This window comes from Papilio machaon, chromosome 14, assembly GCF_912999745.1.
Source record: "Papilio machaon chromosome 14, ilPapMach1.1, whole genome shotgun sequence".
NCBI classification, from domain to species: Eukaryota; Metazoa; Arthropoda; class Insecta; order Lepidoptera; family Papilionidae; genus Papilio; species Papilio machaon.
The window spans coordinates 1,827,803-1,854,315 of record NC_059999.1 but is presented as its reverse complement, the minus strand read 5'-3'; the positions used below and the strand labels follow the sequence as shown (position 1 = coordinate 1,854,315).

Sequence of the window (26,513 nt, the reverse complement as noted above, 5' to 3'; positions counted from 1 at the left end):
CCATTCCCGTACCAATATGTATGTGCTTAAAGATACATATTTTTTGTATGCATTTTTTAATGTTCAAATTAATGGGTGGCTTTTAAAAAATAAATGTCTCAAAAACAGCAAATATTGAATCGTATTTCAAAAATATTTGATTCAACTTTCATCACATTGCAAGCTATTCCATCAGTTTATTGGTCAAATATTTGATGGTGTTCTGCAGTCAGACGAAGAGAATGCATCCACAAATAGAGCTTTTATCACGAACGTTCCATCTCATATAATTCTTAACACAATGGAATAAAGTTTAAAATCTCTCGTCATAATTCTAAACATGTATGAGTCAGTGAGGTAATACGTAGGGTCCATTGTTTCTATTAGGGTTGCTGCTCGTCTCATTGATCGATAGTTTTACCCTAAATATTGTAATGAAACAAGGGAAACCTTATAAAATAGGTCGCGTACGACCCGTCGTTAAATATTATTGATAAAATTACATCCAAAGAAATTTTATTGACATTGTTGCAACAAGATGTAGTACAGTATTAGTTAAAGAGTACACTCCGTGCTACCACTATTTCTATTGTTGAAACCCTTGTAAATGTGTTACTAACCCTGGGTATATATAGGTAATGTACCTAAAAAAATGATTTTCATTTTATAAGAATAAAATAATTCCACAAGTTAGCCATATTGAATAGCTATAGATAAGTCTGAATGCAATGCGACCGAGATCTATTATACGCGTCTACCGCATTGATGGAATTTTCCAGAACATCCTTTCTGGATTCTTTCCAACGTGAAATTGATACCCAATAGATTACCAACGTCCTATATAAATAGTTTGCTTTCGCCTTGATTAGAAAGCGTCTTATATTTCTTTTTCTGACAGCCTTATGGCTATATGCCAGAGTGCTTTTTTGCGAATTCGTGGCTAAGCAAAACTTTAGATTCGATTTTTGTATAGTAACAAAACAATCTACTTAATCAAAAATCGATTTCAAGTCTTCAGCACCACACTTAATAAGATGAAATGCGGAAGTATTTCCACTACACTACGTCTTCTGTGGTCTGTTCGTGATATTGTGGCAAGCGGGCCATTCGTGCAGCAGCTAGCGCATTTGAAGACTCTACCACTGTTAGATTCCTACTCAGAAAGATTGTAAGATGATTTAGTACACTAAGCACTTTTGATATTGATTGTCTTTTTTAGACGTTCATTAGCTTCAAAGACGTAGTTATACGTAAGTGTTATACGCATTACATAGTCAGTAGCGTACTGAACTCTTTTAACACAAAAAGCAATACAGTCTAGAATGTTCTCCGCTTAATAACTGTTATTTGACCAAGAAGCAGTTTCGCTAAGACGAAACTCGAGCACAGTGTGCATTATCTAGGTTCGTAAAACTGAATGGTTTTACATTAAACTAGAAAAATGTTTTTGTATGCACATTTTTTTAACATTTTCCTGCTTTCTGTTTCTTTGGATTTTTACTAAATTTCTATGTTACTTTAGTGATAGTATAATAATGTCACCATTTTTACTTTACTGCTTTATCGCTTTATAACTGATACCTCTGCCCATAATAAATAAACTTAAAAGCTCTACAAAAACATAAAATTTTAAGTTATTTGGAAGCTATCTGTTTGGTTTAATAAAGAACATACCATTATTTCAATGTATAGTAATGTAAGTTTAGCTTATCCTAAACAAAAGAGCGACGTCACACCATTACCAAGTAAAAAAATTGTATAAAATAAATCTGAATTCCATCTTGAGTATAAAACGGTATCGAGTTAGTGCTGCCATGTTTTCAAGGCGAGTCTAGCCTTGGCTGAGAGTCCTTCAGTACAGTTTTGGAGCAAGTCCAAGATGCGTCACACTCATACATCACCAGTTATACGAACACGACACTGGAACGACACAACCGACGCGACGCAATAAACCTCAACAAATGTCAAACTTATTTTTGCAATAAAACAACTGTGCAACAAATTTTTGGTGGCGACTGTACTTTTACGCTTTTTACGTGCATCATACACAGGTTTATTTTAGAATAGTACATAAATATGCACTCCAGCTTTCGCTTTTAACTTTGAGACTAGGTTTCCTTTTTGCTAAAAAAAATGTATTAATAGAATTTCATACAAAAGAATTATATTTATTTATTTTTAAACGCTAACCGCTTTGCAATTCATAACTATAGTAAATAAGACACAATCGAACCGCTTTCGGAAACATTTTTAATAGCTAATAATAAGAGAAATGTGAATTTGTCTAGCTTACCAGTGACAGACGGCTAGTAAATCATACCGACACAAATACGGCACGTTTGGAAATACATTTTCATTTAAAACCACACGACGCTTCAGGCGTATCTAAAACGACGTTGTTTACATGTATAATTTTCTATTTACATAAATAAGGTAAACGACATAACGTTTGAGCGTTCGAAACGGCTTCTTGTGTTTTATGAATATTAATGAGATTTTATGTCGCAAGTAATAACTGTACGCGATTGTACTTATGAATGGAACGTTTTGAAACATACTCATTTTTGTTTACTAGGAAAATTACAGTTACAATACTTTTGAACGTAATACTTTCATTATCAAACTTTAAAAAACCAAACTAATACCATATTTATTTATACCATAATGTAAAATAATAAATAAACTACATTTCTCGGTGACTAAATTACGTAAGATATGAATTAAATAAATTTCTATTACATTTTAGGTTAGAATTTCAAATAATAAAGTTATTTCATGTCATTTAAATTTCCCACCGAAACTATTCTAAATGCGAGTGCCCACAATCCCTGGGGCAAGGCACTAATGGAAAACAGGTGGAATTTTTCATCAAGGAAGCCTGAAAATGTTTTAAAATTAATTTACCAAAATAAAACCCTTTAAGGAAAACATTTTTGTTTATTTCTAGCATCAACTAAGTAATTTTTTTGAGTAACGATAAAAAAAACATAAATTTAAGAAAAAAAAATTAATTACACTATTATTAAAAAACTTTGGACTTATATAGAAAAAATATCTGTGAAATCTAAAAGAATTTTTTATAATCTGTTCAATAATACTTAGTTATCTGTGACGTATTCATTAATGGATCTATCAAGTTCACCGTTCTTTATCCCAAAGGATCCCGATAGAATTCATTAAAGTATAAAAATAAACAAGTTGGCGGTGGCATATTAAAAGCACTATGTAAATATCGATCCATAGAGTATACCCCACGTCCTGAAAAGAGTTACCATATTTGCATTGAATTTGACGGATATTTTTCGTATCATGATTTAAGAAATTTATTAAAAGAGATTGTAATTTTATGATGTATCAACAAAATGCTAGACAATTTATATGTAAAAAAAATATTGCATTTATCAAATTAAGTAAAAAAAAATAGTTTATTAGTAAGTTTTATATTCTAAAAAATTTTTCAGTTTCTCTTTTTTACTGGAACTGTAACTAAAAAAATCTCTCTTTATATTTAAAGTTAAAAAGTTGAAATTTTCGGTTCAATTTATCCTTTTCCCGATAGCTAGATGGTAACCCTAGTCCTGTAGGATTTCGTCGCCTGTGTTAGTTCGTTTCCGCACGGCGAACGCGTACGTCGGTTCTCGCTTCCCGAGTTACAAATTTAAAATTCCATGCGCCTTTGAGGATGGTCGCTTTTTAATTTTACGTACACTAGTTGGTAAAGTGTTTGTGAAGTTAGAAGAGTGATTTATTATATCTTAACTTTTTACATTACAAAAGTGACTACAGTGAAAAATATTTTGAAATTTTTGTGTTTTACTATTATCTATTCTAGTTTTTTTTTTTTTTTTTATGGTAGAAACATTTAATTATCTTCTTAGTTATAATCGTAAAAATCAGAACACACTACGGATGCACAAACAGTAAACCACCCAACTTATTAATGTATTTTTTTAAACATTTAAACGCAACATAATTCCAAAAGTATGACGAAATACAAATTGAATAATAATTGGGTTTAAAAAAGCCTGAACTATTTTTAATCTATTCTAGAAACGGAACAATAATTTGTATAGAACGAATATATTGACAATAAATTTATGTGAAGCAAATACCACAGTAATCGTATCACAAATTATTAAAAAAACACTTAATAAAAATAGTTTGCACGTATGATCAAATATTTCAGAATTGGCTTATAAAATCGTATGCTTCACGAAAACTTAACCCGGGAAGGGTTTTTAGAGAATAGTCTCTTAAAGTTATGTGACAGTAAATGCGACATTTGTTAATTGAAAATGTTACTAGAAGTTAGGGTTTCAAAATTAATAATTAGTTTACGGCATAAATTTACGTTTTACCGTGGCATTTACAATCATTAATCAAGTGCTAATGGAGACCCTTAATGTAGATTAAGTGTGAACTTATGAGGTTGTTTAAGTAACTACCAAAGTTTTTTAAAGCATCACTAAGCCTTTACCTCATTTATAGTACTTCACAATTCGAAAATGATATAATAAATCCCAAATTCCTCTTCACAATGTAAGAAAAACTATTATAAATGGAAAATATCCAGTTTTCAACATCAGACCGAACGCTGAAATAAAATCTACCGATTCATTAGCTAATGAGCGCATTTTAGCAAACTCACAGATGAATCGTTAATTTGCTTAGTAAATTCTATTTAGCGTAACTTTGCCACTCCATTCTATCCCCTAAAGAAACATGAGCTTCAGTAGCCTTTAATTTATTATCTGTGGGATTAGGGACTGCGGTCGTTTTGTCTTCATTTTAATTAGAACTTGAGAGTATGCACTAAAAATTACATTAGATTAATTAAACACTTAGAAGGATAGAGTTAAGAATTTCAATTCCGTATATACACTAGCTGTCGCCGGCAGCTCCGTCTGCGCGGAATTTAAAAAAAAACTTGATAAGCAGTCTATATGTTCTTCCAGACTATGTTCTACGTCTGTGCCAAATTTCATCAAGATCCGTTGAGCCGTTCCTGAGTTACCTTCTAGCAGACATCCATCCATCCATTTAAACTTTCGCATTTATGATATTAGTTTAAAATAAGTACTCATATTAAATATAGTAATATAGATTTATAATTAATATTATAAATAATATTTACGATTTTAACTAACGTTTAATTTTTTTATATGAATATAATTTAATTAATGTATAAATAGAAATTAAACAATTATAATTATTGTTGTATAAATGTAACTGTATGTAATAAAACCGTACAAAGTTATTTATTCATATGTATCTATGTATTTTATGTTATATTCTAAAATATGTTTCGTCAATAAGTGAGCAGTTGCTCTTAGAAAAAGCTCCATCATATTCGATATTGAAGGACTGCATCGAACCTTTTAGGTCAACAAGTCGCCCCTTGACAACTTGAAAGGCGTCTCATTAAAGGCAGGGACGGGGATCTGAGGGAAAGCCCGACAACACAATAGACTGCCAAGTTCTTTTTTATTCATCTACATTTTTTAATCTGTCTATAATATTTTAATTAAATTGTTGTTTTCGGCTGATCAATATATCGTTTTAATATTTCGCTTTTAGCACAGATAAAACGTATTTAAATAAATCCATCTTTCAGTGGATTAGCCGATATCATATTTCAATTATCGTTAATAACTCTCTAAACCTACTTTGCTTAAAATAAAACCTTTTATCTTACTAATATTATAAATGCGAATGTTTAGATGGATGAATGGATGGTTGTTTGTTTGAGGGTAACTCAGAAACGGCTCAACGGATCTTGATGAAATTTTGCACAGATGTAGAACAAAGTCAGGAAGAACACGTAGGCTACTTATTACATTTTTTTTAAATTCTGCGCAGACGGAGTTGTGGGCGATAGCTAGTTATTAATATTATAGATTACAAAAACCCCGAAGCTAAGAAAATCATGCAAAAAATGGTTACACATAATGTTAAAAAAAGACACAACAAGTTGAACAGTTCGTACAGATCTAGAGACTTCCGTTTATTCTGGTGAAAATTAATTATTCTCTCTTAATTCCTCAACACCGAAAACCTTTTACATTTTCTACGGTTATTGTTGTAAAAGCCTTACGTATAAAATATAGGTCGTTGTTGGTACTGCAGTGCGGCGTACTATATCTAAATATTTTTGGTGAGATGCAAAGCACTGTCATAATGCGGGAAACATGTGAATTTTGGCAATATTACACATTCAGGTTTTGAAAAGCAAACAATATCTGAAATATATGAATAGATATTTCTAGCTTTTATGTTGCATAAAGTATTCACAAAAGCAAGAGCGATCTATATTAGAATATAGATATGGGTAACTGAAATAAAATTGATGACCTGCAGATCAGCTCACGACTCACATGTGTATTGCGAGTCAGCTCAATTTGTACCTGCATACAATTATGGTTTGCGTATCGAACAAACTGCTTGTCACCAGGCAGCTGGCGTCTCGACAACTCAACATAGTCTTAGTATATTGGTAGAGATGTCAAGTTGTGGAACCGCAGCGCAACGGTTCAATTTTATATGAGCTGAACTTTTGAACCGATTCAGAGCTGATTTACACATGGCTATAAGCATATAATAGTGTTAATAAATATTTTCTAGCATATAACATCCATACAAAAACATATTCCTATCTTAAGTTTTCAAGAAAGAAAAGCAATAGCAATAATTTTGTACGAGTGGTCACATATTTATCCGAGTAACTGATCTCCATTGTCTAACAAACGTGACCGGTGTTGGATAACACTTGGATAAAACAACACCGGATGTCTCACATCCGAGACACTTCCAATTGCAAGCTCTTTGATCTATTTAAAGCGGCAAATGGTTCCATTCACTTGTAAACATAGATTGATAGCACATCATCCCTTAAATTAACAAAACAACAAATCCGTATCGGGAAAGCGCGCCATAAAATTTAAAAATGGAATCCGTTTTAGAACTTTTTATATTAAGAACGACACGAAAGTCACCAACATCCGTTTTAACAAGTTCTTCTTTTTTAAAAAAAAGAAATGACCATAAAGTTCGAGCTACACACAGTACATTTATATGATTTAATATAAGAGACATAGAACTTTTGAATAATATTATATCTGTCTAAAATATGAGTGCGAGCGGCGTGAATCATAAACAACGTGGCAAATATAACTATCTATTCTTTATAACTTCCGTTGAAAGCTTTCAGAAATTAACAGCTCATAACCACAGACCAAATAAGGAAGTTAGTAAATCAACGATTCATCACAGTTAGCTGGTAACAGTTTAATTAGTCGGAGTCTAGTAATGAACCAAGTCCTGTGTTAATCATTAAAACTTGTAAGTGAAATTAACAGTCGCGTTTATTATGCGAAGTCTCTATATTAATATTACGAATTTGAATGAAAGTTTGTTTGTTTTGTAAGAAAGTATTGACCATTATAAAATTTTGCATACTCCTTATACTCGCCAATTGTTAATGACATAACAATTTTCTTGAAAATGGAGTTATTTTCAAGAAACGTATTCTAAGTTTTGTATTTTGTAACTATATATGTTTTTATTTTGAAACCTAATTCTATAGATGTCTTAGAAATGCAAATTTCCACATAAGGAAAGTAATTTGTTGCAAAGTTAAGCTCGGTTTAAAGTGTACCATATATAGAGCTAGGAAACTTATCTCTCATTATCTTTCGTCCAGAAGTCTTAAAGGCATAAGGCCTTACCATAAAAAACTTACTGTTTCAAATACATTTTAACTTAAACATACGTCAACCCTTTTATACCGAGTCTAGCGCCCGGCGCGATTTTTGACAAATCATCGATCTTTACCAATAAATAATGAAGTACTTATACCGAAAGGATTGTAGTGATAAATATTTGTGGTGTAACATATAACCATGTTGACGTCAATAATATCAATGAGCGGCGGTCAAAGGGTTAAAACACGTGTTTAACTAAATAGTGTCTAACAGTATTTTTGGAGAAATACAGTTATATTTTAGTAGTATCTTAGGATCATCTCCATGGTTATTGCTTATTTGTGTTGTGGGGCGAAGTGTTGCCAGATTTAGAAAGCCGTCTGCCATCCGCGGCTTTCGGTCGCCGTCGCCGAGGCGCGCCGTGACTCAGGCAAATTACCGCGTTTGTGATTAATGATATCTATTCCTGTATTCTCTCTGGTCACATCATCCCTGCCCTTTGTTTATGGTTAACATTATTGTTAAAAGAAATAAGTTTAATTACTTTCTATTATAGGACAATATGACGACCATCTGAATTTATTATTGTTACTAAATTAAAATAATTGTTCTCATTGGAATTTCGATAAATTAAGATGCCACATATCCTAGTCATATTTATACAGAATATATGATAAACAAGCTGTCGCCCGCGAACCCGTCCGCGCGGAATTAAAAAAAACTTAATAAGTAGCCTATGTTTTGCCAGACTGTTCTACATCTCCATTCATCTAAACATTCACATTTATAATATTAGTAAAATTATAACTCTTCTCTTTAAATTATAGCTTTGTGAATTTCTCTGACTGATAAGATCGGACTAATCGATAATTAGTGATGCAACGGAAGTGTCTTACCGGAACCAGAAACGGAAACAGATGTCAAAAATAAATTTTAGCAGAAACGGAAACGGAAACGGATGCGGAAACAGAAGTGTAAAAAATAATAATAAAAACATATTTACAAAAATATTTGTTTCGGTAAAAACAGTTTGTTTTCGTTTTTAATTTATTAAGGTATTGGATATCGGTGTCCTTTAGCCTTCAATGTATGTATTTTTACTGCGCTGCAATAAGTTAAAATACGCGTTTTTTTTTAATTTATTTTCAGGAAACAAAATTACACTATATACAAATTAAAGTTCGCCAAACCACTCGTGTTGACAAACGACAAATATATTTCTAACTATATAATGATGATATATTACATGGTTATCACTTATTCAAAAGTACATTTAATAACTCGTAAGTATGAAATGGTCACATTTTGCCAGTTGTCAAATTTTATATGGACAACAACTAGACAGTTTACTCTAGCAAGAGAAACTGATTGTTTCAAAAAGCAGCAGAAAATATTACGCGCTTAAATTCACAAAATAGTACGTAAACAAACAAATGCGACAAGTGCCGAAAAGCCGCACACGGACTGCCCGTCTCGCGCCGCGCATTTGGATCTCTCAGCCGTCGTAAAGTTCCGTTTTATCTCCGTTATAAAAGTTGCGGAAACAGAAGCAGAAACGGATGTTGAAAAGCACGCGGAACTTCCGCACTTGCGGAAACGGAAACAGACATCCGTTGCATCACTATCGATAATGCGTAAAGACACTGTATAGTGAAGAGAACTTTACACAAAGTGAGTGAACGATTGAGTTCTAGGCAGTGGTTCATTCATTCAAAATAAAGACAGGAATCTTGCGGAATGACGGTTACAAAACCCTACGTGGACCTGAGTAAGTATAAAACGTGAACAAATTATGATGGTAACGTTCGAATTAAAATAAGTGATTATTCTTCAAAAGTTATATATCGTTACAACGAACATCCTTTACTATAGTGTGACATAGTTTTAGTTACTATAAGTTGACTGTAATATTTTAGGTATTGTGTAAAGAAGTGTTGTACATATCGTACCGTTATGCTTGTTTGACACATATCGTTGTCTCTTTTTTTATTCGGAGAATGCTAGTGATGACAATATAGGTATAAAAGTTATTTATTTATATTTGCGATAAAATTCTACTCTGCTCTCCGCCCCGTACTGTGTGATCCAACCCTTAGAGATTAGGAAACACACACAACATACATTCGCGTTGGGGGCAAACTGTAGACTAGAGTTTGCTATCGGTTCAAATGGAAGCCGTATGTAAGTTGATGAGGGTATAAGAAACCTTTGAGTAAACATTTTAATTCCACTAAGTAATTTTTTTTCTTCAATTACACGGTTAATAAAGTTTGAAAAATATAATTAAAGTTTGTTCTAAAACTTTTGATAAATCTGCAAAGTAAGCATTTTAATTAACTTGTGCTTGTAAATGCTCTTTACGATATTTTCCACGAAATCGAACATTTTCAGGATTTATTCATTCATTTAAAACTTCTTTTCCTGTGAATTCAATTCCTTATTATGGCAACACATCGATGTATTGGTCAGAGTTAATACATGTTTACAATCTCGTCTAAATTGGTCCCGTGAATTCTCTTTCCATTTATTTTTAAGGTAATCCAATGCTGTTTCAGTATGCTTAACTTAATCCATCCGTCTGAATCCTTAAGCGGATGCGCTTTTAATATCCTTTAAATCTCTCTTCGAATGTAATTCGACATTCAAACAGTAAAATCAATATTTAGAAATGGTCTTCAAACTATACACAAGATGGTATATCATAATGCTGCAGTATAGGTAAATTTTAATTAGCCGTGTTTTATCCGATATCGAGGAATTATCATTGAACAAGACACACAAATATTTTTCTTTTTTCATCTTCGAATTCTTACAAAGATGGGATTATAATCAATCATTATAATTGATCTAAAATAATATAATACTTCCGTATATTACTAAACTATATTATGCAGTATACATTGCATAGTCTAGATGCTGCGGTTAACCAAGGTTTGAAACTTGTCACCGCAGACTACTGATTCCTATCTAAATGTAGAAATATATATCGCAATTGGGTTTAATTTTAGTCATTTTGTACTCGCTTGCTCCAAATTCCACTATTTTATTACAAATCCTCTGATAAAGTACCTTAAATAATACAAGAGCAAATTATTAACCTAAATATTATTCTAAACTAAAGATATCGATATCTTTTATATCGTCTGTTTTATTAAAAAAATATGTTTATTATAAACGTAATAATAATAACTTTTAAATAATTTCAGGTCCGCGCCATGGAGCAGCGGCTCTGCGAGTGGCCGGCGGGTGCTGAGGGCGCTCCGAGAGCCATCTCGCGGCTAGAGGGGCAAATTGAAGAACAGGTACAACTATTATATTAAAACTATTATGCTTGTATTTTTAATAACATTGGAAAAGAAATCTTTTTTTAAGCTTGCATTGAAACCAAATAAAAAAATCCTTAATTATTTGTCCTGTTTCTAAACAACATTAAGACCTCGCATTCAAGCGGGTATTGCTGTCAACGGATTTTTTACGTCACAAAGTGTACGTCACTTTGACGTATTACAAGTTTGTTTGGGATTGTTTGTTTAGAATGCATTTTTCTATAAAATTATGAATTAAAACATAATCCATTTTACGCTCAAAGCATTTTATAATTGTTGGTGATTACAAATGATGTAAATCAAAGCAAGACAAGATGCAGGTAAATCTTTCTTGTGTAGTCGAATTTACTATTTCTTTATCCAATATGATTATATTTGTATTAAAAATTACTAGAAATTACGAAGAGCTTAATTCCAATTAAAAATGGAATGGAATTATGTCAAGTAATAATTTTATACGCATTCAAATAATTTTTACTTTCACTATCATGTCTTTGTTTACAACATTATTTCCAAGTTTTTCTACTTCATCATATTATTCCTCTTCTGAATGAAAATAAAGCTTACTCAAATAATTTAAGATTTGAAACTCATAATATGCATTAATTTTTGTCTGTTTGTATTTAGAATCATAGTTTATTGGGTTATGACATGTCTAATTTCTCCAGAAGCAGCTGCGACTCCAAGACGCGAAGCAGGTGGAAGCTAAAGCCGCCAGGATCAAAGAGTGGGTGACCAACAAGCTACGAGAGCTGGAGCAGCAGAATCAGCTACTGAGGGAGCAAAACGACCGCTGCAATCAACAGCTGGAACTCCTCAGGAATCACATCGCTACACAGGGCACCCGGAATTGTGTTGTAAGTTGAACTTTTAACTGCCAATGTTACAGATAAAATTATAGTATAGTAAAAATAACAGTTGAATTATAGTTATTTGAACCAAAACAGTTTTTTTTAAGTAAAGGTGAGCATTACATATATGTTATGTATATGTACATTCAAAGTATGCATATACAGCTTTAGCTTGATATGATATTTTGTGCATTAACTATGGTATTAGTCTATGTTATTAGTAAACATCACATACAATCCATATCCATATATATTAACATAAGTTTTTCAAATATCTATATGTTTATAATATTCGAAATAAAAGTAAAAAAACATAAAATTCCTTAGAAACATTTCTTAAAATCATTTTAGTAAAAATTTTATTATATAATTGATATAATTAATTAATGTATTTTTTAATATGTAAGACAACATTTTACAACAATATGTAATATTCAATAAATTCAAATTTACAACAAAGAAAATGGTAAGAATTGACAATAGGTGATGGTATAAAATTGACTTCTCAGTTACCTACTCGAGCGAGTCTATCCCTCGAGGTGAGGAGTGAGGAAGCTTCCAGAACTTCGACGAGCCTTTTGGCCGCGAACAGACGTCGATCAGAGAGCCTTGAAGGGCCCCAGGTAGTGGTTGTAATATTAGGAAGCTATGTGTTTTTGTTGCCAGCAGTTTTAACATTTGGTTCAGTCGCACCTAGATACCTCTATTATGAGTGCCTACTTCAAGGGGCCCTTACTGTAGATTTATCTATTCAAGGAACACACTAAGGGCCTTTCTTAGTTATCATTGAAAGACCCTGTGTCAGTTATATGTTAAATATTTCACTTTTTAATACAAAATTTTGTCTAACACTGGCAATTAATTGTTCCGAAGAAAAATTATCATATTTAAGTTCTAAAAATAATTGCACTTTTCTAGATTTGCTTACTTTAGAAATTTCTGATTCTAATAGATTTATAATTAGCATTTTTATTTATAACATTTAGGATGTTGTATACATATAAATCTTTCCCAAAATGCATTTTATTTATAACTCCAATATTTGTTATTGAAGTCTTTAGTACAATCACTAAAGTTATTTTTTCTCTTTTTAACATTTGGTTTTAAGAATATCAAAATATTGTAGTTATTAACTCAAATTAATAAATCTTTGAATGTTATACTAAAAATGTAATGTATAAGATCAAAAGAAACATCACCATAGAAAAAAAATCCTAGATAAACATATGATGTGTTGTTTTTATTACATTACTATAGGTTTCTGAAACCAAAATATCCATTTAAAATAAATTGTTATCTCTGTTTTGTCAAAGATAATGACAGGGATGACAATATATAAAGAGATATTGGTCTCAGAAACCAACGGTAAATATGACGTATGTAGTTTATTGAAAATCGTCTTACATACGTCACCACAATCACCCAAATTGAAGCTTTATTATCCTTACTTTGCATTAGACTAACAACGTAATAACATGACACAAATTTAATGACGTCATAATCCTCAGTTACCCAACTCGGAGCCTCACTACAGCACACCGGCGAGACATCGAAGGAACTTGTCTATTGGTGCTACAAATCTTATGCAGAGTACTAACGTTGCCAACCAAGCTCTTAACACTATGAATAGGACGATGGATGAGAGGACCACAGCTACCTTGCTTGCTGATGATTTAGCGGTAAACTTATTAATTATTTAAATCATTACCACTCATAATGCCACTAACATTTTGTCGTATGAAATTGAACACGCCAGATGGCATTGAACGTGTTAAATCATTAAAACACCAAGATTGTAAAATAACAAGACATGCGAGAGTTTCTTCACACAAATTACATTTTATATTATAAGTTGGCAAACTAGCAACCGGCCACCTGAATTTGACGAAATAGAGAAGCAACCAGAGCGGGGAGCACAGACAGAGAATATTTTCCCTTCTATGCGTCCTATTCCCATCTTATTTTAGGAAGGATAGAGGGTTTGACGGAGATGATTTTTTTAAAGAAAAGGGTGAGAAGGGATAGAGGACTTAAAGGCCTCCGGCATGCACTCTCATCACACTGTTCGTAGATTTACTTCACTTCACGCCTGTCTTTTGTGTGGTTCATCAATGTTTATTTGGTTAAATAACCAAATGTTACAAATTATAACACTTGTTTTTGCTTACGGTAGGTATGACAATATGTTTTTTTTTACAGGCTGCAGTAGAAAATCTAGTAGTTTTACCAACGACGCCTAACACATCGACTGACGGAGATACGACACACGATTACGCTGAGATTTATACACCTAGTAGAGGTATGCAAGCATTTGACACTTAAGACAATATCTAATACCCGGTTTCTGAAGTTTCTACTTATCTTTTTAAAGCTAATCTTTCAATAAAGTTATCTATAATATAAACGCCCAATACCTTATGAAAACAAGTATCCAATAGTATCAATTACTTTTTAATTTTTATTGTTACACTACCGCCCTTAGGGTGGTCACTAAGTAAATTCCTTATTGTAGATTTAGTATGAGATTTAAGCAATACGGGAGTGTTTAAGTCACCATCGAGTGAGTTGTCTTGCGATAGGCATATAGGTATATCAAGCGTCCCCGTAAGGGTGGTATGTGTAAGGAATTTGCCCACGAAAAAAAAGGTATATCAAGTGTGTAATGTGTACGAATGTGATGTCAGAACGTACACCGGCGTGGCAAGGCGCTGTAAACGTGGTGGTGCAGGGACACAGCCGCGGCTCCACTGCAGACAGCTCCGCCTCCGACAACCCGCGACCACCCACACCCCCACTGCACCGCTTCCCCAGCTGGGAGGCCAAGATATACCAGGTGGGTACGGATACTGGACATTACCAAATAGGACAAAGTGAACCATTCTCACATATATCTTATTTCTTCTAATATTATAAATAGAAAAGATTTGATTGTTTGTTTGTTTTGCATAGAATTGACTCCGAAATTACTGAAGCGATTTGAAAAATTCTTTCATTTTAAGGGAAGTTCAGAACTATCCCTCAGTGATATTGGCTATGTTTATCACTAGATTTTGTTTTAATTCCGCGCAAACAATGTCACGGACAACTGATTGTTTCATCGTGATCCTAGAATAATGACAGTTTTGAAATATTAACGAAATTGACTTCTTACTTTATTTGGTATAACATTGAAGAAAAAAAGTGACTATCTGATTTACACTTGTCTTTTAATTTAGTAAGCAAAACTAACAACGATTTGAAAGGGCTGTCTTATAAAGTATTTGTTTAATTTTAACCGTTTTAACCTCTAAAGGTGGCAGACGACGGTCTCCAACAGTCGGTGGAGGAGGAACTGAGCCCACCTCCCTGTCCTCGGCCAATGCACGAGTCCACCAGTTACCAGGATATATCTGTGCCTGTGTACGCCACGGTTAAAGGAGTAAGTTATTTATCATCAGCTCACTATACGTACCCATCGATGGGCTCCGAGCCTACCCTAAGTTAGGGGAGATTATAAGTATAGGGGTAATTTATTTATAACCTAAAAATATCACTAATTGTGCATCAATATAGAAAAAAACTTCAGTTGTAATAAATATAAGTTGTATTTTTAAACATCTCCAAAATAAAACTTTCCTTTCACTCAAAAAAATAACACATTTTTATTTATAAAATATTCTATTCTGTATTATTTTTGATTGTTTTAATTTAATATGTTAACTTTTGTACAATTACAGAGAGCGAGTCAGATCAGATCGATGCCGTTTACAGGAGACTCATCCGATGACTCCTCGGATGGGGAGGAGTCGATGGGCGTTACCGTTCACAACACGCCACATCACAATCCTTATGGTGAATATTACACTAAAACAATATAACTCAAGCTTGTTACCCAGAAAGGTAGACAGAGACCATAGACATAAATTTGGGTCCTGACTTCTTCTTTTTGGTCCTTCACTGCTTTCTCTTCATGATAAGCTTTTTGGTTGATAATCTTTGACTTACTAAAAACAATAGTAAAACGGGATAAATAGAATTCAATGGGTGAATAGAAACGAAAAGTCTTTACACTGTCTTTACACACAAAGATTTTCATTTTCATTTCATTTTCACTGTAATGTACTGTATTTTCGTTAACGAATTGTTGATTTTATCTGAGTTGTGAAATAATTGTAATTAATAGTGGTTTTAGTAACGAAAAATAGTCAATTCACCCTATTTTACAGTACTCAAGAACATTACTGACAAGCATTTATGTGAAGACTAGTTTCTCGCCCGCGAATCCGTCTCCGCAGAATTAAAAAAAAACGTAATTAGTAGCCTATGTGTTCTTCCAAACTATCTTCTACATTTACGCCAAATTCCAGCGAGATCCGTTGAGCCGTTTTGGAGATACCATCAAATAAATCCATCCATACATCCAAACATTCGCATTTATAATCTATATATATAAAAGAAAGTCGTGTTAGTTACACTATTTATAACTCAAGAACGGCTGAATCGATTTGACTGAAAATTGGTGGGTAGCTTAGAACCAGGAAACGGACATAGGATAATTTTTACCCCGTTTTCTATTTTTTATTCCGCGCGGACGGAGTCGCGGATAAAAGCTAGTTTATAATATTAATTAGATGTGAAAAAGTGTGGTGTCATAAAATCACAAGACATGGTAACACTTATGCCATCTTTGACCTCCAGGTGGACATTCATCAAACCAGATGCCAATGAACAACGTAACCATGACGAGCATATTACCAAGCTCCATACAGCAGTCGAGCCATGGTCTGCTGGCCAACACCAACGGTCAGTGCAGCTCCTCCGACACCAGCCTCAGCGCCAGCAGCCCCTCCAAGAGTGTGAAGACCAGCTCCAGTCTCAGTCCCGCCAAGAGATCCAGTAGTGGCTCTCCCAGTAAACAGAGCAAGACTAGAGGTAGGCAGTTCGTTAGATAATTATTGAATAATTAAAATTGTATCTAGTTTTTTTGCTATCGCAACTTAAATATTGTCCTATAATTATTAAATAGTGTCTTTTATAATTAATAAATAATACATGTTTTTTTTTAAATATTTGAAGCACACTTTGTGTGTTAAATTGTTGGTTTCTGAGATAAAAAAGGTAGGAAAGAAGGGATGATGATAAATTTAGACAGAGATTTTGGTCTCAGAAATCAACGATAAATCTACTGAAAAAGAAATGTTTGTTACTGGTTTTAAATTTTTCGTCTAGCTACATTCAAACTAGATTTTTTTGTTGTTTGTAACTATTTATTATTTCTTCAGACACGTCATTTGAGTCAGGCATGTCTGACGACTACGCGATACCTCCGGACGCGGGCTCGTGCGAGGGGGCGTGTCGCACTCCGGCCGGCAGCGGAGCCCCGCCCTCCGGACTGAACGCCCCGCCCATGTGTCCCGGAGCCCCGCCCCATGGCGCTGCAGGAACACTGCCCACCAGCTCCTTAGCACTCGGAGCGGGAGGATCAGGAGGCTTATCTGATTCCCCACGACGACATGATGCTTTAGAAAAGAGCGGACATCTTGCGAAATTGGGAGGGAAACTGAAGACCTGGAGAAAAAGATGGTAAGTGTTACTAAGAAAATGACTGATTTTTTTAATTTCTGTGATGTAGTTTTATGATGAACTAGTTGTCGCCCGTGACTTGGTACATGCAGAAAATAAACGTAGTCAATAATTTTCCCGTATACATCAGCTACCTTCCAGTCAGACTAACGTCAAATTGGTTTGACAGTTCTGGATATTACCCAGAGCAAACCCTGATTATTTGACAGATAAAAATAAAAAAAATATTTTTTTTTGAAATTTGAAATATGATTTTTTTTCAATTTTACTAATGCAAATGCGTATGTTTGGATATTTGGATCGATGTATGGATGTTTGACAGAAGGTATCTCCAAAACGGCTGCATGGATATAGCTGAAAATTGGCATAGACTTAGAACATATTCTGGAAAAACACATAGGTTACTTATTACGTTTTTTTTAATTCCGCGCAGACGGAGTCGTATGCGACAACTAGTGTATAATATTAACAAAAAACTTATTTATTCTTCCAGGTTTGTATTGAAAAATGGCACCCTATCGTATTGGAAGTCGCAATCAGAAGTGAACAGAAAGCCTCAAGGTCAGATAGGTCTGGGCGAGGCCTGCAAGATATCCCGGAATGAAGGTGCTGCCACTTTCGAGATATTCACTGGTAGCCGCACTTACTACCTCACAGCTGATAGTATAGCTACTATGGAGGACTGGATTAGAGTATTACAGGTAGGCATATTGGGTAGGTAGGTATTGGGGAAAAAAATCTGCAAATAAAAGGGTTGAAACATCTTCCCTTAGCTAACAATGTATAAATCATTTTTATTAATTTTACAGGAGACGAAAAAACTCGTCTATTTAAAAAGAATTGGTCATTTTTTTTTTTTTAGTAATTTCTTTATACTCTATTTAGCGGTTAAGAAATTATTTCTTTAGATTTTGTCTATTTACTTAATTTTAACTTTTTTACTATATTTCTTTATGTAATGGTTCGACATGTAATAAACATCTCCATCTAAAAGCATTCAAATTTGAAAACTGCTAATTTTCGATGATATGTTTAAGAAAAAAAAAAATTACAGAAAGACCGTTTAATCGTGGGTTTCTGAGACCAAAATCCCCGCTTAAACTTAACATTGATACTTTACACAGAGTTTTTGGTCTTAGAAACCGATGGTAAGTTTTTTAATTTTTTTTTTCAGAATGTACAAAGAAGAAATGCAACAAAGCTGTTGTTAAGCAAGGAGGACAACAAGCCGACTATCCAGGGTTGGCTGACCAAGGTGAAGAATGGCCATGCCAAGAAGAGCTGGTGTGTTCTCATTGGGAAAATGTTCCTGTACTTCAAATCACCCGGTGATCAAGTGAGTGATTAAGTTTTCTTCACTTCTTCTTTAGAAAAAAAACTGTTCATTCGATCTTTCATATTGGTTACCACTATGTCATCATCAGCTCACTATAAGTCCCCACTAAGGAGCTCGGAGCCTACCCTAAGTTAGGGATGACTAGGTCATAGTCAATGCTGACCAAATGCGGGTTGACTTCACACATATCATTCAATTTCTTCTCACATATGTGCAGCATCACGATGTTTTCCTTCACAGTAAGTGTACATATATAAATGTACATATGTAAATCGTAAAACACATTGGTACATGGCGGGATTCGAACCCAGGACTTGCAGATTGTAAAGTGCTTAACTCCTGAGTCACCGACGCTCTTACTTACCACGATATAATAAAAAAATGTGTTTTAGAATCCAACTGGTCAGATAAACATGAGGGATGCTCGTGTGGAGGATGTGGAGCACACCTCGGACTCTGACTCTGAGGAGAAGAACGATGACGCGCGCAGTCATCTCACTGTCGCCATCTACCCGCAGCATCAGGTAACTGCGGTCAGTTACCATCTTTTATATTTCTTATATACAGTCGAACCTGGATAAGCGACAATCCAAGGAATTCACGCTTAAGGTGAATATACACTAGAGCAGTGATTGTCAAACTTATTTCTTTCACCGCCCCCTTTGAAAATCAATTATATTAGGTCCTTACATATGAAATTGGCGTTTTGTATGGGAGGAACAAAAAGTCGAATATTTTTTAATATAATATATTTAATTAATCAAAGTATGAACCATTATTTTCTATGCACTTTTGCCATCTCATAGGTAGTTCATTGATCCCTTTACTAAAAAAACCAGTCGGACGGGAATCTATAAAATCTTTGAAGGCGATTTGGACTGCCCCATCGGAGTTGAATTTTTTCCCTTGCAAGAAGTTATCCAAATTTCGAAAAAAATGGTAATCTGTTGGAGCAAGGTCCGGGGAGTACGGAGGATGTCTTAGACTTTCCAATTGAAGCTCTGCTTATTTAGTAGCCGTCTGTTGCGCAGTGTGTGGTCTAGCGTTGTCGTGAAGCAGCAGTGGCGTGGAGCGATTGACCAGCCTAGGTTGTTTAGCCGCTAGCTTTTCCATCATGGTTTGCAATTGCTGACAATAGACATCAGCCGTAATAGTCTGGCCAGATTTGAGAAAACTGTAATGAACAATACCGGCACTAGTCCACCAAACGCTTACAAGTAACTTTTTTGGGGTTAATTTTCGCTTGGGGCAGGATTTGGCTGGCTGGCCAGGATCCAACCAGAAGCGCTGAGCGCTTCCGATTATCGTAAAGAACCCATTTTTCATCACAGGTAATGATTCGGTTTAAAATACCTTCATTATTGTGCCGGTTTAGTAATGTAACGCAACAGTCGACGCGCGTTTGCCGGTTTGCTTCAGTCAATTCGTGAGGTACCCACCTTTCAAGCTTTTTAATCTTCCCAATTTGCTTCAAGTGAATTAAAACAGTTTTATCACTAACATCGCAGCCCGCAGCTAACTCGGACGTGGTTTGCGATGGATCCGCTTCCACAATAGCATTCAATTCTTAATTATCAACTTGAGTCTCAGGCCGTCCACGGGGCTTGTTCTGCAGATCGAAATTTCCAGAACGAAAACGTTGGAACCAAAAACGAACTGTGTTTTCTTTTGCAACACGACCGCCATACACATCATTCACCCTTCGAGTCGTTTCCGCAGCACTAGTGCCACAGAGGAACTCGTACTCGTAAATAATGCGATATTTTAAGTTTTCCATTTTGTAAAATGAGTGACGCAAACAGAAAAAAACAGAAGAAAAAAAACAAATGAATGACGGTCATCGAACCACAAATACATGAGTCTATAGCTGTACAAATTTGAATTTGGAATTCCTTACCGAAGAGGAGAAATTCGTGATTAAAGTGGCCAGTACGAAAAACGCCAATTTCATATGTAAGGACCTAATATTTCAAAGCCCCCTAATTTTTATTCAGCCCTAAAACTTAAAAACCACAATTTCATTACTTTAATTAATTTCAATGCCCCCCATATTTTGGGCCTCTTATCGCCCCCTCCTAGGTTTCAAACGCTCCCAAAGGGGCGTCATCGCCCACTTTGGGAAACACTACACTAGAGCATTTTCTCAAGCATTTCTATGTAATGTAACATTTTAACGAATGTTATGATAAAGGTAAAATCATAGTTTCCAAAGTACGTCTGGTTCGTGAAAGAGATACACAACAACATATCATAGAGCGGCTCGTTGTTTTGTTACAAGTAAATGCTCTAGTCTATACCCACCTTAATAGTGGTTTCGCGCTTATCCAGGTTCGACTGTACTTCTTTCGTAAAAGCTTGTATACCATTTTGCTTTAGTTATTTTTGTTCTAATTTGTCTACTATTTTCCGATAAAGAAAGAATGGTAGAGGAAAGTAGATCTGTTATGGAAAAGGATGCATACGAAAAGAGAATAAACAAGTTGACGTTTATATGATGAGATATCACTTTTTAATACCTTTGTTTTACTTAACTAGTTATCGCCCGCAACTCGGTCCGCGCGGTATTAAAAAAAAGAAGTCTATGTGTTCTTCCAGACTATTCTACATCTATGTCCAATTTCATCAAGATCCATTCCAAAATCCTTCTAAAATCCATTCATCCATACATCTAAACTTTCGCTTTTATAATATTAACTAGTTGTTACACGCAACTACGTCCGCGCAGAATTAAAAAAAAACACTTTATTAGTAGCATATGTGTTCTTCCATATTATGTTCTATATATATGTCAAATTTCATCGAGATCCGTTAAGCCGTTCTGGAGATACCTTTTAACAAACATCCATCCATACATCTAAACATTTATAATTTTAGTAAGATTTCTGATATGACGATGAAATAATGAATATTGTATGTTTGAATACACAAGCATTTTAACACTGTATTGTAATTATATGTGCCGGGATTTTCAGTACGAATAAAGTTGTATCTCCTAATAGTGTTGGTTATATCATCGTATGTTTCTTCGAATAAAGTTATATATTTACAGGGTCCTACATACCTGCTGTTCGAGAGCAAAGCGGACAAGGACGCGTGGTTGTACCAACTGACGGTGGTGAGCGGTGGAGGGCTCAGCCAGGGCACACACTTTGAGCACTTAGTGCATAAACTCATGGAGACTGATGGAGACCCTAGTTAGTGCTAGATCACTTTAACTTATTTGACAAAAAGGGTTATATCTCTTATGAGAGTATCTCTATACTTCGGTTGAAAAGAGTTATATAATTCGAATCAGAGTTACATCTTCTATATCTAGTAATTAAAAAAAAACTAGCCTATGTCATCTTTTAGACTATGTTTGACATATGTGCCAAATTTTATCAAGATCCGTTGAGCCGTTCCGAAGATACCTTCAAACTAACATTCATCTAAACTTTCGCATTTATGATATTATTAAGATAAATATAACAGTTGAGTATATTTTTCCATATAGTTGTATTTATTTTTAAGTTATTAGTTAAGTTAAGTTTTAAGTTATTTGTTTGAATTAATTACATGTTATTTTTCAGATTGCGTGCTCTGGCGACATCCGACGTTGTTGTACTCAAAGGAGAACATTACGTCACCGCTGACGTCACTCAACTCTGAGGCGCTGCAGGCGGAGGCATTAAAGCTTTTCAAAGTATGTATAACAAAAAATTTTTTTTTTTAAATAAGATTACAAGTGGCCAGATTTATTCCTTGCTCGAACACTAAAGAGGTTAAATATGTGTTGCTAGTGCTTACAGCTGTTCATATTAGCGGATACCTTTACCTTTACGGATTAGCGGAACCTGTGGATATTATCAACCACTTCTTTTTTTTCAAATAAGTAGATTACAAGTGGCCAGATTTATTCCTTAATGCACCACTAAAGAGGTTAAATATGTGTTGTCAGTGCGTGCAGCTGTTCATGTCAGTGGCGGTGGAGCAGGCGGGCATCGACTACCACGTGGTGCTGGCGCAGAACGCGCTGCAGCAGTGCCTGGAGGTGGGCGAGCTGCAGGCGGAGCTGGCCGCGTGCCTGGCCAAGCAGACCGCGCCGCACACGCACACCAAGCACGGCGTGCAGGTAACCCGCCCCGACAGGCCCGCAGCTACCACCGCTACCACCTCTCGTACACGGACCGCAACCGCACATAAGACTAAGCTTAAAAGCGTAAGTTTTTTTTTATTTTTTTTCGGTGATGCGCTTTTTTATTAATAAATTTTACAATAAATGTGTTATTTTTGATCTTAACATACTATTGCGATTAAATCAAAATATTTTTTTTAAGAGTTTTGACAATATTTTTTTATTTCACATTTTACGAACTTAAGTTAACTTAAGTTGTGGTTATGTGGATAAAAGTAATTTGCTGTTTAATTAGAATTTTCTATAAATATATATAAATTTATACAATAAAGAAGCGCATTTCCCAGCAGAATCACTAATTAGAAGATTGCTCTTGTGTTAACTAACCTTTTAATATTTTACAATATGATGATCTATTATGGATCTGTTAGATTACGAAGTACGAACATATTATCCTTTTATGTGACCATAAGAGCAATCATATTTGTTTTTAATTTGCTATAAATCCGAGAAACAGTTTAAAAAGTATTTTTAATCGATAACGGCTATTAAAGGTGATTCATTATTTAATAGCTAATAATTTGGTACCTGTATCAGATTTCATATATAAAAATTAAATAATTCCAAAGCTTTGTATGAGATTTATTACTAGTCCTATTAAAATTTTAATTTCATCAGAATGGCAACATTTTAAATAAATTCATAGTTGAGGACTTGCTGTTTTTTATCTGTTGTTCAAATTGACAGCTGTCAATATAAATCTTTTTTTTATGTCAATATTAACTTATTTTATTGTATTTGTCATAGATTATAAATATGAAAACTGATTGTAATTAAGTAAATAGTAACAAATAAAAAACACGCTTTATATTATATGCCTACGCTCAAGCAACGCTTCAATGCTTTTCTCATATGCCATCATTACCTAATTCATTACACAATTTATCATAACCACTGTATAAATAGAAAAATGTACTCTAAAATAATTATAAATTCTTAAAAGTTTGGCTTTCCGCAAATATATGAAAGGCTAGAAAATTTTAGTGCTTTAAATAATGCTAAGTCTAGTGCACTGAAAGCACCTGTAAAAAGGCTTGGTGTAATATTTTTTTGCATTTGAATTAAAAATACACTAACAAACCATTATTTTCGAGAAACGCTTCGCGCTGTTACATGACAAATATAATTCGCTTTTGTCAAGTGGTTGATCAATTTGGAATAGTGTTTGTGATTTTATTGGCTTTTGAAAAAATGATTTTCTAAATAATTCTTCTATAAAATTTATATTTATGAAATTTGTGTACGGAATAAATTTATTCCACATTGATCGTACGGTTCTGGCAACATTATCACTCAAATGTCAACTGTCAACAACTGTCACTTGAACTATTCCGCGGCAAAAGTTTAAATTTGGAATAGTAAGTTAATGTTGCTCGAACGGAAAAAAGCAGTATTTTTTGTATCTTGTCGCAAACTATCAAATGGAATGTTGGTGTACATTTTCCCCCAATTTTTTTTATTTATTCTACTTTTTCTCCCAGAATGTTTGACCCTTACCTTATAGTTGTAGGGAATGATTTTTTTTTTAATTTATCGTATACATATCATTCATAATACTCATAGCTAGTTTCCTCGCACTGTTGGTGCCCCTTTTTTATGACAGATTGATGTTGCAAGTTTTTGTTAGTCTGATTTATGACTCAGTATTGTTACTTCTTATAAAGGTAAGTTTAAGTTTAAGGTCATATATAACTGCATATATCTAGTTTTGTAAAGAATTACGAATATATTTTACATATTGTGTGTGTTTATTTTGTTACGTAAATAATAAAGTACAACGTAAATATAAATAAATTAAAAGACTTCTTTAAAAAAAAAAATATTTTGAATTTTGAATGTAATTTTGTTATTAACACATTTCATATTGTTTTTTAATGAAATGTTCTTCTGAATATTTGGTTCAATGAAATAGTTGAAGTTTTTGAACCACATTAGAACCTAGTAAATTATCCTTTGGACTAATATCATGAGGTTATTTTTTTATAATTTCTTTCACTTTACTAGATTATCTTGTAATAGATCCACTAGATATATTGCAGTTATATTATATACACCATTATGTATTATAGACACTTTGTAAATAGAAATGGGATGGGCAAATTTTTTAGTAATTCCAGAATTTCAACACAGCATTCAATATCATTGGCATTATAGCACTGCAACTAACATGCAAAGAAATTAAATTAATAAAAAAATTACTGATCTTGTAACTTTATATACCGTTTAAAATTACCATAAGTAATAAATTTTTCCCTATATAACATATTTACCAATATCTTAAATTTGACTAAAGTTGTAGCCTAAATAAAATTTGACATTAAAACAGTGCTTTTACTAAATTCTAGTAAAACTATAAGGGTACTTTAATATGTAACCCAAATGAGCCCTATGCCATGTCCCATATAGGAGGCAATAGAACATGAGGGTTCACATATGTCCTCTGTTCAATAAGGGTACAAATCTAGTTAGTATATATGTATGTATGTATGTCCCCCCTCGTCACGTACGAACACCAACATTTCATTTGCACAGCAACTGCTGCTGTGCGCGACTCAGTCGCTGTTCACTTGCGACACGGGCGGGTCGTCTGTCGGTGACGCCAAGAGCGGCGACCTGCCGCCGCATGCTGCAGGCTCGCCCAGCTCCATACAGGTAGGCAGTTACACGGACACAGGAGTACTACCCAAGCTGGCTTTTAAATGAACGGGGGTCATTAACGCTCCCTAAATTTTTTAATATGTATGACAAATAAAGTTTGACTACGTAACTAAGCCGTGTGGGTTTAAAGTTATCTGCGAGGGTTTTAAATGACAGCCATAGTTAAGTCAACGAATCCTTACAAAGTGTATTTAAATTGACCAAAGAGGGTATAGAATACCCGCTTTTTTATTATAATCATAATTTCGAAAGCCAATACGATATTTTTTTGTATTTTAAAGTATCCAGTCATATGAGAAAAGTAGCAGAACATTTGTTTGAGTTTAATTGGTACTAAGCAAGTTTGTATACATTTTATAATTAATAATCATTTGTAATTTTTATGCTACATTAGTGGTTTTTCGTCTACCCACATTTTATGATATGGGTAGTCTACAAAGACTTGACAAATTGCAGGCGCCTTTATTGTCAGTGGACTGCAAGAGCAACCCGCCTACGTACAGCTTCGTGCAGGGCTGGCAGCTACTTGCTCTCGCCGTCAGTCTCTTTGTGCCAAGAAACAATCGGTTGCTGTGGTACTTGAAACTGCATCTCAGTAGGCACGCTGATTCTAAGTAAGTTCTTTGTGATTGGTAATGATTATGGGTTTAATGGTTAGGTTAACGAGTGTATTTAACCTTTTATCATTACTTAAATCTTTAATATTTCATGTAATTAATAATAGAACGGAATGCGGCAAGTACGCGGCGTACTGCGCACGCGCACTGGAACGTACGATACGTAACGGTGGTAGAGAGGACAAGCCGTCGCGTATGGAGGTCCTGTCTATACTGCTCAAGAACCCATACCACCATTGTCTGCCCCATGCTATACCTGTTCACATGCTCAATAATACATACCAGGTTAGTATTTTTCAAGAAATCCATC

At 34.2% G+C, this 26,513-nt stretch overlaps 1 protein-coding gene across 1 annotated transcript in view; it reads left to right on the top strand.

The window, feature by feature from the left end:
* The window catches only part of LOC106719817 (uncharacterized protein CG43867), a 237,087-nt gene that overhangs the window by 206,341 nt on the left and 4,233 nt on the right, over positions 1-26,513 (top strand). The window contains exons 5-23 of the mRNA XM_045680941.1: positions 10,886-10,981; positions 11,674-11,862; positions 12,366-12,479; positions 13,365-13,535; positions 14,056-14,155; positions 14,541-14,689; positions 15,149-15,274; positions 15,573-15,687; positions 16,534-16,767; positions 17,118-17,418; positions 17,912-18,119; positions 18,593-18,754; positions 19,147-19,287; positions 21,804-21,948; positions 22,324-22,436; positions 22,692-22,865; positions 25,461-25,580; positions 26,043-26,200; positions 26,311-26,488. Of these exons, the coding sequence (XP_045536897.1) occupies positions 10,886-10,981; positions 11,674-11,862; positions 12,366-12,479; positions 13,365-13,535; positions 14,056-14,155; positions 14,541-14,689; positions 15,149-15,274; positions 15,573-15,687; positions 16,534-16,767; positions 17,118-17,418; positions 17,912-18,119; positions 18,593-18,754; positions 19,147-19,287; positions 21,804-21,948; positions 22,324-22,436; positions 22,692-22,865; positions 25,461-25,580; positions 26,043-26,200; positions 26,311-26,488 (2,994 nt within the window). The remainder of the gene's footprint in view (positions 1-10,885; positions 10,982-11,673; positions 11,863-12,365; positions 12,480-13,364; positions 13,536-14,055; positions 14,156-14,540; positions 14,690-15,148; positions 15,275-15,572; positions 15,688-16,533; positions 16,768-17,117; positions 17,419-17,911; positions 18,120-18,592; positions 18,755-19,146; positions 19,288-21,803; positions 21,949-22,323; positions 22,437-22,691; positions 22,866-25,460; positions 25,581-26,042; positions 26,201-26,310; positions 26,489-26,513) is intronic.